Below are 14104 nucleotides of genomic sequence, written 5' to 3' on the forward strand. Positions count from 1 at the left end.
TGGTTGGGCTTGAGGATGTTTTCACAGTGGGATGTGCTTTACTGCTTCACAGCATCTCCTTGGATGCCCTGACCTACTTCCAGCAGGGCAGGGTTGGCTGTGGGGGGAGCTGAGCACCCCTTGGATCTCCCTGACCATCTGTCTGGGGCAATTCTGCTCTGTTTCTTTCCTCCTTTGCAATTAGCCAATCTCTGTGAGAGAACCAGGGCACTGGGCTTCAGACTAGGGTCCAAATCAGGTTAAAATCACAGGTTTCTGTGAATGGAGCAGTTAACTCCTGGTAATATTGTCCATCCTAGAGCTATTGTCCATCCTAGAGCTATTATCCATCCTAGAGCTGTGGTGCTGCAGTGTTAACCCTGCCACAGCCCTTTCCAAGCTTACTCTAAGGTCTGAAGCATAAGTTTATTGAGGAGCAGCTGGGGGAGCTCAGCCTGGAGAAGAGGAGGCTCAGGGGGGACCTTGTGGCTCTGCACAACTCCTGACAGGAGGGGACAGGCGGGGATGGGTCAGGGAACAAGGGAGAGGACAAGAGGAAAAAGCCTCAAGCTGTGCCAGGAAGTGCTCAGGCTGGACACCTGAGAAAAATTTCTTCATGCCAAGGGTGGTCAGGCTGCCCAGGGCAGTGGTGGAGGCCCCAGCCCTGGGACAACTGCTGGATTAATGCTTGTATTTGACAATATTAGAGGGCTTTTCCAATATTAATAATTCTATGATTCTAAGGTATGTTAAGACCTTTTAATAATGAGTAACCAAGGCAGAAATGTTGAGTCTGTGAGTTGCAAAAAGGCTCAAGGAGAAAGGAGCCCACGTACCATCTAGTGGTCTTGGAGACTTGGGATCCTATCAAGGCCTCAGAAAATTAATCAAAGCCAAGCACCTGGCAAGAGGATAGTCCCACAGGAGGTTTTTGGTAGAGTTAAAGATAAGTGATGGTCCCTGTCTTTGGCAGAGTTAAGGATACAGTTTATCAGCTTGATTTAGAGATGTAAATCAACAAGTTAATTTTCCTTTGTGTTTTTGAACAAAACAAGTGTAGAATTTCTCAAGGTGTGGCTTTTCCCTGACCATCAGCAGCATTCCCCATGCTGTGCCTGTGTCTGGCTTGAAGTGCCTGATTGTTTTTCAGTGGTGATAAATACTTTGTGTTTCCCAGAGCACTGAACACGAGTCAGCTGAAAGCTCTCAGCATCGAAATGCTGCCAGGCTACCGGGACCCCTACTCCTCCAGGCCCCTGACCAGAGGAGAGATCGGCTGCTTCCTGAGCCACTACTACATCTGGAAGGAGGTGAGGGCTCTGGGGGGGCCTTGAGGGTCCTGCAGGAAAGTGCTGTGTCCTGGTGCAGAGCATTGGATCCAGCCCAGGTGTCTGGAAGTGTAGGATAGGAGTGATTTCCTTGGATTGCAGGGGTTTTCTTGAATGCAGTGTTCATCTTTCACACCTCTCCTTTCCTTTCCCAGTATGTAAAGGGGCTCCAAGAGAGCTGGAGAGGGACTTGGGACAAGGGATGGAGGGACAGGACAAGGGAGAATGGCTTCCCACTGCCAGAGGGCAGGGTTAGATGGGATATTGGGAAGAAGTTTTTCTCTCTGAGGGTGGGCAGGCCCTGGCACAGGGTGCCCAGAGAAGCTGTGGCTGCCCCAGGATCCCTGGCAGTGTCCAAGGCCAGGTTGGATGGGGCTTGGAGCACGCTGGGCTAGTGGAAGGTGTCCCTGCCCATGGCAGGGGTGGAAGGAGATAAGCTTTAAGGTCCCTTCCAACCCAAACCTTTCAGGAATTCTGTGATTCATTTGCCCTCAGCTCCAAGTGATTTTTATCAGAACATTTTCATGATTGTTTCTGCAGTTCATCCAATATCCTGCTTGGGGCAAGCTTGCTTAGAAGAAAGGCAAGAGTGTTTTGAAAAGCAAATGGGGTTAAAGAAACACTCCTGTTTTTTTCCCCTGATTCTCCATCTGAGCAGGAGCAAGTTCCAGTGGCTTGGCATATCATGTGTATGTCACAGAGTGGTTCTCAGCTCCCTGCCTGTGTGGTCTGGGAGGCAGTGCCAGGTCAGGGTGGCCCCAGTGACAGCAGGGCACCCATGGGGGCCACTGTGCTCACGCTGGAGCCCTCGTGTTTCAGGTGGTGAGCAGGGGCCTGGAGAAGACACTGGTCATTGAGGATGACGTGCGCTTCGAGCACCAGTTCAAGAGGAAGCTCATGAGGCTGATGGACGACATCGAGCAAGCCCAGTTAGACTGGGAGCTGATGTAAGTTCCTGCTCCTCTGGGAGGTCCTGGGCACCTGGGGAGGTTGACAGCACTGCTGGGGCATGGCAGAGGTGCAGGTTGATGCTGCAGTGCAGGGGATGGTGGCACAGTGTTCTGGTAGCTCTTCCCACCATGCTGTGGGGTGGCTGTTGCCAGGGCACCATCCCTGCCCATGGTGTGGACAGTGTGGTTTACCTCAGCTGTGTTGGAGATGCTGACAGAGCAACCAGCACAGCTCAGTCCTGAGCCTCAGACTGTGTCATCTTAGCTCCCTTAGGAAGCCTCTCACAAGCTGTCCCACCCACTGGGTTAAGAGTTGGATTGTGATGCAGGATAGAAATCTGTGAGCTGGGTCAGGGATTGCTTCTGGGATTGACCCTTTGCCCTGGCCTGGTTGGCACAAAAAGTCATGTCCTAATTGCCATGGTGTGATGGTGTTCACAGGGGTCTTAGGATGAGGGAAGAGATGAGGATCTGACTCCATGTTTCAGAAGGCTTGATTTATTATTTTATGATATATATTATATTAAAACTATACTAAAAGAATCGAAGAAAGGATTTCATCAGAAGGCTAGCTAAGAATAGAAAAAGAAAGAATGATAACAAAGGCTTGTGTCTCGGGCAGAGAGTCCGAGCCAGCTGACTGTGATTGGCCATTAATCAGAAACAACCACATGCGACCAATCCCAGATGCACCTGTTGCATTCCACAGCAGCAGATAACCATTGGTTACATTTTGTTCCTGAGGCCTCTCAGCTTCTCAGGAGGAAAAATCCTAAGGAAAAGATTCTTCATGAAATGTGTCTGTGACACTATGGATTCACTTTGGTCCCATCTCCTTGATCTTCTGACCCCTGCAGCTACATTGGCCGGAAAAGGATGCAGGTGCAGGAGCCCGAGAGAGCCGTTCCCAATGTCCGGAACCTGGTGGAGGCTGATTACTCCTACTGGACCCTGGGCTATGCCATCTCCTTCCACGGGGCTCAGAAGCTCATCGGGGCTGAGCCCTTCAGCAAGATGCTGCCCGTGGATGAATTCCTGCCCATCATGTACAACAAGCACCCTGTGTAAGTCCCTCTGTGGCTTGGGGGGATATGGGCTGGGTGTCGCTGACTGATCTTAAACCAGGTCTTGTTGGTAGCCTGGTTGGTGGGACTCCTTGTGGTGCTTGGTTTTGTCCTCCTGGCACAGGTCAAAGGAGGTGACAGAAGGGAATGCCTGGGGCAGGGCTTGTGGGCTGCTTGTCTGAGGCACCTGTCTATCTCTGGGAGCAAGCTTTGGTTGTACAGGTGTGGTTGTAAGGACATGGTTCTGGCTGTATCCCAGCACCTACCCCCACTCTGCTCCCTGGACTGGCCATGTCTCCCAGGGACAAGCTTGGCACCAGTGAGGGTTCCTCTGTTGCTGACAGCGTTTCTCTCCTCCGTAGCACAAAGTACATGGAGTACTACGAGCCCAGAGACTTGAAGGCCTTCTCAGCAGAACCCCTGCTTGTTTACCCCACGCACTACACGGGGCAGCCGGGCTACCTCAGCGACACGGAGACCTCCACCATCTGGGACAACGAGACCGTGTCCACGGACTGGGACAGAACGCACTCCTGGAAGTCCCGGCAGCAGGGCAAGATCCACAGCGATGCCCAGAACAAGGACGCCCTGCCCTCCCAGTCCTCCCTGGACACGCCGTCAGCCAGGGATGAGCTATGACTGCCCACCTCCCCGGGACTCTGTTGACAGCTGAACCTGCCTCACACTTTAGCTTTTCACCCTTGAAAGTTGTAGAGCAGCTCTTCATGTGGTCTCCCTCCCACCACTCCCAAGGGCCGTGCGCGGGATCGGGCCGGACACCTGCCCAGCCGCCGAGGACAGGGTGGGACACCAAGGAGGAAGCAGAACAAGAGTTCCAGATCCAAGCAGAAGCCCTGGCAAGCTTTTGTTGGAAGAAACCAGCCTGGAATGACATTGGTTCCACAGTTCCTCATGTAGAACACTGTATTTATAAAGATTAATATATAGAGGTGTACAAATGTCAGTGCCTTTCGGGATGGCTGTACCTGGGCTGCTCCCTCACTGTTACTCCTTGTAGGTCTGTAGGCTTTTACCACCCTGTTTGCTGAGCATCTGGGGGATTTGGGTTTGTTTTCCAAAGGGATCCCTATCAGAATCAAGATGTTTCCCCAAAGTGTTCAATGCAGGAGAGCAGTGCTCCTCTGTCGTGTCTTCTCCCCGTCACACTCCTGTACAAAACCAGTGCTGGCTTCCCATCAGCTCATTTTTAATCTTGCTGCATCCCATCTAAACAGGCCTCTGGATCCAGAACAGATGTCTTGGAATGTCTGAAGTCATGGAAGCCATGCAAGTGGAGGTAGCTGGATTTATTTATCTCTGCATTGCCTGAAGGGAATGCAGGCAGAGCTGGTCCATGTCACATCCTGCTTCACCCCTGCCTCAACTTAGTCCTTCAGGAAAACAAAACCCCATGACCTATTGGCAGGCCTGTTTTTTCAGGCCATAAAAGCAAGTGTAGGAGTTTTGGGAACTTAAAATGTAAGAAGTTAGGTTACAAACTCTCCTTCTAAAACCAAAAGAACCTACAGCAATGTTACTCTCTCAACAGCCCGATAGAATTGTGTGTCACAGGACGGAAGGGCGACTTGCCTGGATATTTTTTCATGTGAGGAGTGAACTTTTCTGTGTTTTGGATGAGTTCTGATGTTTTTGCTGTTGGCTCACATGCCAGCAGGATATGGTGTTTATTTTTTTTAAAAAAACCTTTCTCAGAGGCCAGGTGATCATGGACTATACTGGCACAGACCCTGAGCTTCTGGGCAGCAGGAGGATTCCCTCCTGGAATTGCCATCTGGGGGCTCACCTGCTGGCAGATCTGTGCATTGAGTATGTGGGGCTGGGGTTTTGGTTTTAATTTTGTTTGTTTTGAATAATTACTGATCAATGTTGTGCTTTCTGCTGCAGAAGACATGTTATTACCTGTCAGCCGGTCTGATAATACATAGAACCTGGTGCAAGATGAGCAGCTCTGTGTGTTCTTCATTGTGTGGGAGAGTCCTGGAATGGTTTGGGTTGTGGAAGGCACCTCTAAAGGTGACCCAGTCCAACCCTCTGCCATGGGCAGGGACACCTTTCACTAGACCAGGTTCCTCCAAGCCTGACCCTGAATGTAACTGGAGGTTAATGGAAGGGATTCTTGGCCGCGTCCCTCTCCCATGGAGTCACTGGTTGTGACTGTGCAGTTCCCACCTGGAAGCCAAGTTCCTGCTGGTGTCCATGTGGGAGCAGATGCCCACACGACCTGGTGAGTATGGAGGTTGCCCCGTGGGCCACACACAGCCTGGGTTATTCCCTCCTCACAATCCCTCTTGCTTCCTCCACAGGTCTCTTGCTTGATGAGCCCACATGGCCTGTGTGAAGGACGCTGGAAATCTTCACTCCCTCCACCCCAGCACCAGGCCTTGGACCTCCCCCTCTGGAGTGGAATTTTTCCAGTTACAGCATCATCTCATGTGTGGCCAGTGTGAGATGAGGCCAGAGTCGTTCATGATAGCCCCTCCATGCTGGCCACAGCTCCAGTGAGTATTGTTCCTCTTCCACAGGTTAACTTCCTGTCAATGCACCAATCCATTGGTTCTCTTTCAAGGGTCAGGTTCCCTCCATTAAACAATAAAGTGTTCTTCATTATCTTGTTGATGTGTACAACCACAGGCTAAATATGGCAGTGCCTTAGGCATGACCTTGGGTCCCTGACACAACTTTGTTTTTTTTTTTTTTGACTCAGCTAATGGGTTTCAGAACTGAGCAGGAGCACCAGCTTTGAACCAGCCTTCTGGCAGCTTCTTCATGAGGCAGGCTGTGATGGCAGGCCCTAAAAATGATTAATTGCAGTAGGGACTGCTTGGAATCCACCAGCTTGGTCCTTGCTGTGGGTTAAGGATGGAAAAGTGCTGTTGTGCTCTCAATATGGCATGTGAAATTCCAAGTTCACCAATGGATTGTATTGATCCTGAAGGAAATGGAGTGAGGTCCTGGTGTTGGGTTTTGTGGCCTGAGGTAGTTTAAAAATCAGATTCAGGTACTCTTTGTTTTGTCTTCCTTAGTGCAACATGAGAGGCCTTTAAGTGGCCAGGGCACTGTAGTTCAGGGACTGAGTGTGAGACTTGTGGGCAGCTTTAGGAGCCTCCCCTCATGCTGAAGTGACTTGTGAGATGGCAGAAGGGGCTGTAGTGTGTAAACTGTTAATCTGAATGTTGTATTGTGTGCAGGGAGGGGAAAACACAACAAGGTGAGAGCAGGAGGAAAAACACCATGATTGAGACAATGGTGAGAAATGGATACACTCAAAAGCACTTACTTTGTATTATCTGGCCTCTGAAGTCATTCAGTGGCTCAAAAGAGAATAATTTAATGCAGAAGACATAAAACTGGTGTGCAATTGTAATTACCCAGTTACTGAATCTTTAAGCTGAAACCTCAAGAAATAGCACAAAGATCCCAATCTCTCAGAGGCTGCTGTGTGCATGGCTGATGGGCTGGAAGGGCTTTGGCTTTGCTGTTGAGAAGTTAAAACAGTAAAAGTGGAGAGGCTGGAGAAAGTGACAGCAAGGGAAGTGGTGTAAGGTGTTTTTACACATCTGACATGCACTAATAAAAGGAAATTGACTGATTCCAGGCAAATATTAATGAAAAACAATTTATATACTTATCATATAAAGATTACAGGTAAGCAGTTAAAAACATAACATATATAAACATTTGCAAAGTGTAATTTTAAAATCCAGAACATTTATGTTTCAGCTTAACACTGCCATACACCCTCCTGAGTGAGCAGTACTATATACAGTAGGAGCTATGCTATGTACACAAGGAACTGCACTGTACAGACACCAAAAGCAGAGAAAACTGAACTTCTAGTTTTGCCCTAACTCTGGGCAAAGGTTAAGGCTCAGTAACAACCCCCCCCACTCTGTCACCCTCTAACAAACAACTGGAATTCATAAATTGTTTAGGCTGTGACCTACACCAGGCTTGTGGCACCTGCCATAGGACTCTGTACATTGGATGTACAGCAGACCTACACTTGGTCTGTTTTACCTACCTGTAAACAGAAGTGGTAAATCCAAATGTAGTGTAAAACTTACCTGAGCCCAGTGCTGCAAATTAGTGCCACAGAACTGGGGGTAAAAAGCCCAGGCATGGATAAAACTCTGTTTTAACTAATGATCCTTAAGAATCCTAAGCTGTCTGTTTGGATAATAGCTCCTAGATCTGTGCAGGGATGCAGAGTGCTACCAGCAAAACCAGAAATACTCTGTGTATTTCATGTGTCTCAAACCAGGGCTGCTTACAATCCAACGTCTGTCTTATGGCTTTTGAAGAGGTTCAGATTTCAGTTCCAGCAGAGGAATTGCACACTGGGAGGACATCTTCCATCACATGGGAGTGCACACAAAAGGCATCAGGTTCTGGTCCATGGCTTAACCAAGTCCAAGGGAAACCTCCCCGTTGTGACATTCAGACCTCCATCCAACACAAAGCAGTGTTTGTCCCATTCATGATGTTCATGCAAAGGCAAGTGCAGTTCATTCATTTTAAAGTTCTTTGGAAACAAGATCCAAAATGGGTCATTCTCTGGTGTGGAACAAGTGCAAAAAATTCTCGGCTGGTTCAGGCAGACATATTCAGAACTTGCTTCAGTTCTATAAAAATAAGTTCAGATGATCTTTTTCTGTATAATACTGGCATGAAGGAGACCCTTTTCTCACAGAGATGGCTCATGGGGTGTCCTCAAGACAAATGCAGCAGCCTGGAGCCTTGCACCAGGGCTGCCCATTGCTCCAATTGCACATTTTCAGCAGGGGATTCTGACAGATTCCCTGTAACCCAGGAGGGCAGTGCAGGTGCAGCCTCAGCCCAGCAGCTCTGCCCTCTTCCTCAGGATGAAGTCGAAGTTCACGTGGCTGTTCATGCCGTAGAACACGTTGGCATCACGGGGGAACACCAGCTCTGCACAACAGGGCCAAGCAGAGTTAGTGGGGAGGGGCACAGCAGCAAAGCTGAGACAGGACAGGGTGGGCAGGGCCAGCTCTCTGTTCTGCCACAGCAGCACTGGGAGCAGGGGGAAAGGGAGCGTGCTCAGCCTGGCAGAGGCCCTGGCAGACTCTCAGAGAAGGCTGATGATGGGTGGGATCCGAGGGCCTGGTGCCAGGGAGGCAGAACATCACCCCCACCCAAGATCCTGTGGTCACCCCATGGCTGCAAGGCACACATGAAGTCAGCCTGGCAGAACAGGGAGCTGGCTCTGCCAGTGGGAAGGGGGCTGTGCTGACAGAAACCACCCCTGAGCAGCCAGGGGGCTCTCACTGGCAGCTGTGACCCATCAACAGTGTTTCTAATGCTTCCCGTTTTACTCTTCCCTTTGAAATCCAACAGAACTTTCCAGGCAGCAGCAGAGTTCTGCTTCCCTACCTTTGTCCTCAGAGATGACCTGCACGAGCTCATAGTCTTCAACTGCATCAGGCTCGAGGTTGTGCTTCAGCAAGGCTCGCTGGGTGACATCAGGGATTCTGTCTTGGTTGGTTATCTGGAGAGATAAGGTGCAATGAGAGATTCTTCTCATTCACTCCTGTGATTTAGTAGTTAGCAAAAACCTGACTGTTTGTTCTTGAAAGAGATGTCAGAGAACTGAAAGCACAGGTGAGTAACAAAGGGGCAGGTGCTGACAGATACTAAACTTGGCATTTTTGACATTTGGAGGTGGTGGCTTTTTAGTTCAAGCTGACACAGGTACAGTACTAGTAGAGACAGCAGTAGATGCCAGTGTCTGCTCCCTCTGAGAGATGTCACTCTCACCAGCCACTGAAGCCCCTGTGAAGAGCTGCCCCCGCTGCTGTTGCAGACTCCTATGCTGAGTGCTCCCTTGGACATCCTGCAAAGCCTTCTGGCCTTGTAGCTGGGTTTGCTGTGTGCTGAGGAAGTGCATCTGGAGCAGACACACCTCCAGAGCCTCCTGCAGTCTCACCAGCAGCCAAATCCATCAGGCCCTCAAGGAACAACTAGCTGGATTTGGGGAAGTGAGACCATTAAAATCAAGAACTAAAGATGCTGAGAACTTATCCCGCTTTTGTTTCCCCCCAGTTGAGCTAAGCCACATCACCCACAGTCCAGCACCAGTGGCATTGCTGGGATACGTCTGTGGAATAAGCAGAGAGGGAAATGCCTGAATTCTGGGGCTGCTGGTCTGGTGAGAGGAGGGAGATTCTCCCTTCACTGGGAGAAGCTGTGGAATTAAAGGGCGTGTCAGCTCCCTGTTTCCAGAAACCAGCTCCTGGGGAAAGCTGCTGAAGGGAGGGAAAATGTACCATCTTATGTCAAAACCTCAATGTGCTCACAGTGCTTCACCTGGAGCTTTCTGATAAAACACAAACTCCCATTTCCAGACCAGAAACTCCCCTAAAGCTGTTTCAAAGCATCTCGTTCCTACCAGGCTCCATTCTGCATGGCACCACGTGCCATTTTCCTGTTGCAGCCAGATTTGGTGAGCCAACCCAGTGAAGGGGGGGCTCTCAGAAGGCAGTGATGGGTTCAGTCACCCCCCATGGGCACAGCTGCCGAGCCCAGAGCCGTGGCACTCACCAGGATGCTCTTGTAGATGCTGTCCTGGCGCCCATCCATGCTGACGCGGATGATGCAGGAGCCCTCGCTCTGCCGGTTGTACACGGGCAGCGCTCTGGGGGCACTGCTCAGCACCGAGCCTGAGTCCCTGCAGGGCATGGAGCCGCTGTCCAAGCCTGAGCCAGCGTCACAGGTGGAGCCCTTGCTGCAGCCTGAGCCCTTGTCAGAGCTGATGGAGCCCTTGTCAGAGTCATAGCCCTTGTCAGAGCCCAAGGAGCTCTTGTCGTCGGTGGAGGCCAGCAGGAATGAGGGTAAGGATGACACCCCTGAGGAAGGTGTGCTCATGGGAGAGTCAGGAGAACAGGAGGATAAGGAGTAGCCAGAGATCTGCACAACAGAAAGGAAAGTGCTGTCACAAAGTGTGTCTGGCTGTGTCATGTGCCAGAGGAACAGAGACTGCAGAAGGCACAGACAAAACCTCAGACACCCACACTGCCCAGCCTGCTGGCAGGGGCATTCCTTGCCTCCAGAATTGAGAACTGAACTTCACTTGATTGATTACAGCATTTTAATGACAGTTTCTGTCCTGCTGGGGATGCTCTGGCCTCGCAGTAAGAGCAGCCCAGGAGGTGGCAGCAGATCCAAGGAACAGGATGAGGCTGTGGGCAGCCAGCCAGGAACTGGGACCGGCTGGGAAGGGGCAGAGGGTGTCCCAGGTACTCCTGCTCCAGGTGAGAGCATTTACACAAGCGGAAATACACACCCCTCCTCTCTGCCATTCTCCTTGAAACTGCCCCCTTCCTTCCCCTGCTCAGCATTTGCCTTTCTCTCCCTCTGCCTTGCTCAAAAGCTTCCTGACAGGAACAAACCCCCTGTAAGGAACAACACAAAACATTGTGCAAGAGCCCCGACTGGATTACTTCCATTTTTACACATTTCTCTGTCCATTTCACTAAAACAAATGCTTTAGTCAAGGCCAAGTGTTTTGGGCCTGCCTGCAGCATGCAGAGGCCCCAGCTGTACCTTTTTCAGAGGGTCCTCAGGACTAGAGACGGGAGTCACACACACATCCTCAGTTTCAGAGTGATTGAACTCACACGACGAAACACTGGCTGAATCCGTGCTTTCCCCGGAGCTTCCTCCTACAGGAGAGCTCTTCAGGGGCTGTTCTTTGGGTGGGGTGAACACATCAGTGCCCAGAAAAAGTCTAGTATAGAAAGAAAGAAAGCAAGCATAAAAGCCAGTAAGTGATAGCTGGGCTGAGCAAAGCTGTCCCTTGGTTCAGAGCTCTTACATTCTGGAGGTTTTTCCTCTCTGGAGTGGCCTGTTGTTGTCATTTCCTTTGTGGTGTTTATACAGTTTGTCCAGAAGCTTTGTTACAGGCTAACACAGCACCTTCCTGACCCAGAGTGCCCACAGCTGCAAGGCCACAACCAGCTCATGCCCCACTGGAACAACACTCCCCTTCCATCTCTTCACATTTTCAGGCTAATTTAACAGAAAAAAGGGCTTGAAATGGCAAATTCACCCCCCTGCCAACTCCTGCCCTCTGTTAGGTACCAGGTTCTCTCTAGAAGGCTGGAGATACACACAATAAGGAGATCATAAAATGTAAATTAAAGGCACTGCCTCTCCAAGACTCATTTCTAAATGCAGGTCAAGTGACTTGAAAGGAGTGTCAAAGGAAACAAGCTGGTCTGACCCACCAAGAGGAGGAGCAGGGAGCATCAGCATGCAGTTATTGATTTAATACACCTTAGAGAGGTGTCCCTGACTGCTTTTCTACAGTATTCATTTGCAAAACACATTCAGAGTGCAGGTACTTTAACTTCAGTCTTTGAGCTCTGCTTTATTCCATCCAGCTTTCCCTGCATTCCTGCTGGCTCTTGTTTCCCATGTCCAACTGCATGGCCCTGTCCTGTTTGAATCTTTGTGGTATTACACCAAATTGGACAGTTGTCCCCATGATTTTTTTTCCTTCTCCAACTGGTTGTTTCCACTATCAAATGCCTTTTTGCTAACCTTAATTTTCATATTATAATCCTGCAAGGAAATTTTGCATGTTTATAGCAATTTAGACTAATAATAGACCAGACTTTATCCTCATTTACTCTGTTTTCCTGCTGCATTCAGTGAAGTTATTACACAAGAGGTACTGAATTATAATCCATCACTAAAATGGTTTCTTTTTTTGACACCATAGGAAAGATTCTTTATTCTAGTCTCTTCTACCTTTAATAATCATCATGACTGCTTCTAGCAAACAAAGGGACAGCTTCATCCACAAGGCTGCACTTCTCCTTAAAGCAATGCAGGGTTGTGGATCCCCAGCCAGGTTCTGCAGCTGATTAAATGAGCACTGCTTGTTTGAGTTATCCAGGTCCCTATTCCCACCCCAAAACCCCTCTGCCCCATCATACTCACGTGCTGATCCTCTTCACCATGCTTTTCTGGGATTTTGGAGACAGGATGTTGGTATCAGCAGCTGCTTCAGCCTCACGGGAGAGTTTGTAACTGTAGGTGAATATTTGCAGACAATGTCATTTAGTTGTACAGTGTCATTTAGTTGTACAGTGTTATTTAGTTGTACAGTGTTATTTAGTTGTACAATGTTATTCAGTTGTACAGTGTTATTTAGCTGTACATCTCACAGCAGCAATATTCAAGAAATTTGAGAATCTTTCAGTTGTTCTCACAGAAGGCTGCAGTGCCCCAAAGAGGAACACTGCTCTGCCTGCATTTTACCAGGGCCAAGGGGATATTTCACCCCCTTATAACAGGTTTAAAATCTCTCCAGTGTTTGCATGTCCCTGCCCTGCCCTGCCCAGGTGTGTGGGCTGAGAACAGAGGTTTTCCAGCTGCACTGAGCACCCACCTCTCCTCCTCTGTTAGGTGTCGCTGCCTCCTGAACCACTGGATGAATTTTTGGTCTGGTATCAGGCAATAGCTGTTGCATGAGGATTGCAGGAGCTTGATCTGGGCAATGACTTCAAATTCCTAAGAAAATAAATAATCACATACAAAGTCTAATTAGAAAACAAGATTATATTCATTCATACAACGAGGGATCCAGGACAAACTTAGCTTGATGTGAAGTTCATTTTCAGTTGAGTAACTATTTCAACAACCAGTTTCCTATAACAATAAAGGTGGGATTTTTTTCCCTGGGACCCATAATGTGCACTCACACTTGCTCCAGAGGAATGTAAAATGCTGCCCTTAAGGCATGTGACCAGAGTGTGCTGCTCTTCTGTAACTGCACTTGTACACACCCTGCCAGAATAACCCTGGATTGTTTAGGGCAGGCTACTGAGCAGTTCAGGGGAGGAAATGGCTCCATCTCAGCCAAGTCCAGGTCTGCTTTCAAACCAAGGATGGAGATTTGGCCTGACTTCATTCGGCCCAAGGTAACCCCAGCAGCTTTACTCCTACAGGACATTACTTATCTCTGACCAACAAAGATCAGGCCAAAAGCAGAGACTGACAGCCTCCTCTGTACCTGGTTTGCTCTCTGCAGACTTTCACCTACAAAGGGTTTCCTGCAGGAGAAGGAGGATATTTACTAACTGTGTGTTCTGGAAAGCAAAGGTCTCCTGCCACTAGGTCTGGTTCAGCTGCTAAGGACAAATGCCCTTGCCCCAGAGGGTATCAATAAACCAAAAATCACAGAACATTCAACTTACCCTTCGTCTCTTCTCAAAATTGATCAGGCCACCCTGTTGGAAGGAAAGAGAAGGGATCAGAGAAGATCCAGACTTGTAGCTTGAGATAAATGCACAAAAATTCACACAAGTTCCAGTTAATAACACTGCATGTTGCTTCCCTTTTCTTTTTGTAAACAGATTTTAAGAGCTGCAGAAGGAGAGGATGCAGAAACATGTAAACTCAGTTGGGAAGGCAGGGAGGGTATTTAGGGTTCCAAAAAACTGCCCCAAATTACCTCAACATAGTCCTGAAGGGCTGTGTCAAGCATGATGAGATCAGTCAGGAAGGTGCCAAGGTAAGGGACCGTGCCTTGCATCACTCCCTGCAAGTGAGCAGAGCAATGCTGGATTAACTGACTGAAAAATGAGAATAATTACAATTCCAGAACACTCCTGTGTAAGAAAATGAAATTAAAGTAATCTGCTTAACCAAGCATCAGTCCTATAATTATGTTTTATTTCATGACATCAATTTCATTAGATAATATAGAACTTAAATCCAATTCCAGTGAGACCAGGAT

At 48.9% G+C, this 14104-nt stretch overlaps 2 protein-coding genes across 2 annotated transcripts in view; one reads left to right on the forward strand and one right to left on the reverse strand.

Annotated features, from left to right (window-relative positions):
• The window catches only part of COLGALT2 (collagen beta(1-O)galactosyltransferase 2), a 47503-nt gene extending 42219 nt beyond the window's left edge, over positions 1 to 5284 (forward strand). Inside the window, exons 9-12 of the mRNA XM_071435966.1 lie at positions 1157 to 1289; positions 2127 to 2254; positions 3115 to 3321; positions 3684 to 5284. Coding sequence (XP_071292067.1) covers positions 1157 to 1289; positions 2127 to 2254; positions 3115 to 3321; positions 3684 to 3960 — 745 coding nt within the window. The 3' untranslated portion in view covers positions 3961 to 5284. The remainder of the gene's footprint in view (positions 1 to 1156; positions 1290 to 2126; positions 2255 to 3114; positions 3322 to 3683) is intronic.
• A 1660-nt stretch (positions 5285 to 6944) lies between these two features.
• The window catches only part of RGL1 (ral guanine nucleotide dissociation stimulator like 1), a 54491-nt gene continuing 47331 nt past the window's right edge, over positions 6945 to 14104 (reverse strand). The window contains exons 11-18 of the mRNA XM_071435965.1: positions 13820 to 13906; positions 13563 to 13595; positions 12755 to 12876; positions 12304 to 12393; positions 10903 to 11086; positions 9901 to 10266; positions 8734 to 8848; positions 6945 to 8271 (exon numbers count right to left, since the gene is read on the reverse strand). Coding sequence (XP_071292066.1) covers positions 8174 to 8271; positions 8734 to 8848; positions 9901 to 10266; positions 10903 to 11086; positions 12304 to 12393; positions 12755 to 12876; positions 13563 to 13595; positions 13820 to 13906 — 1095 coding nt within the window. The 3' untranslated portion in view covers positions 6945 to 8173. The remainder of the gene's footprint in view (positions 8272 to 8733; positions 8849 to 9900; positions 10267 to 10902; positions 11087 to 12303; positions 12394 to 12754; positions 12877 to 13562; positions 13596 to 13819; positions 13907 to 14104) is intronic.

Source organism: Agelaius tricolor, unplaced genomic scaffold (assembly GCF_023055355.1).
Source record: "Agelaius tricolor isolate 1412-34295 unplaced genomic scaffold, bAgeTri1.0.p SCAF_11, whole genome shotgun sequence".
NCBI classification, from domain to species: domain Eukaryota; kingdom Metazoa; phylum Chordata; class Aves; order Passeriformes; family Icteridae; genus Agelaius; species Agelaius tricolor.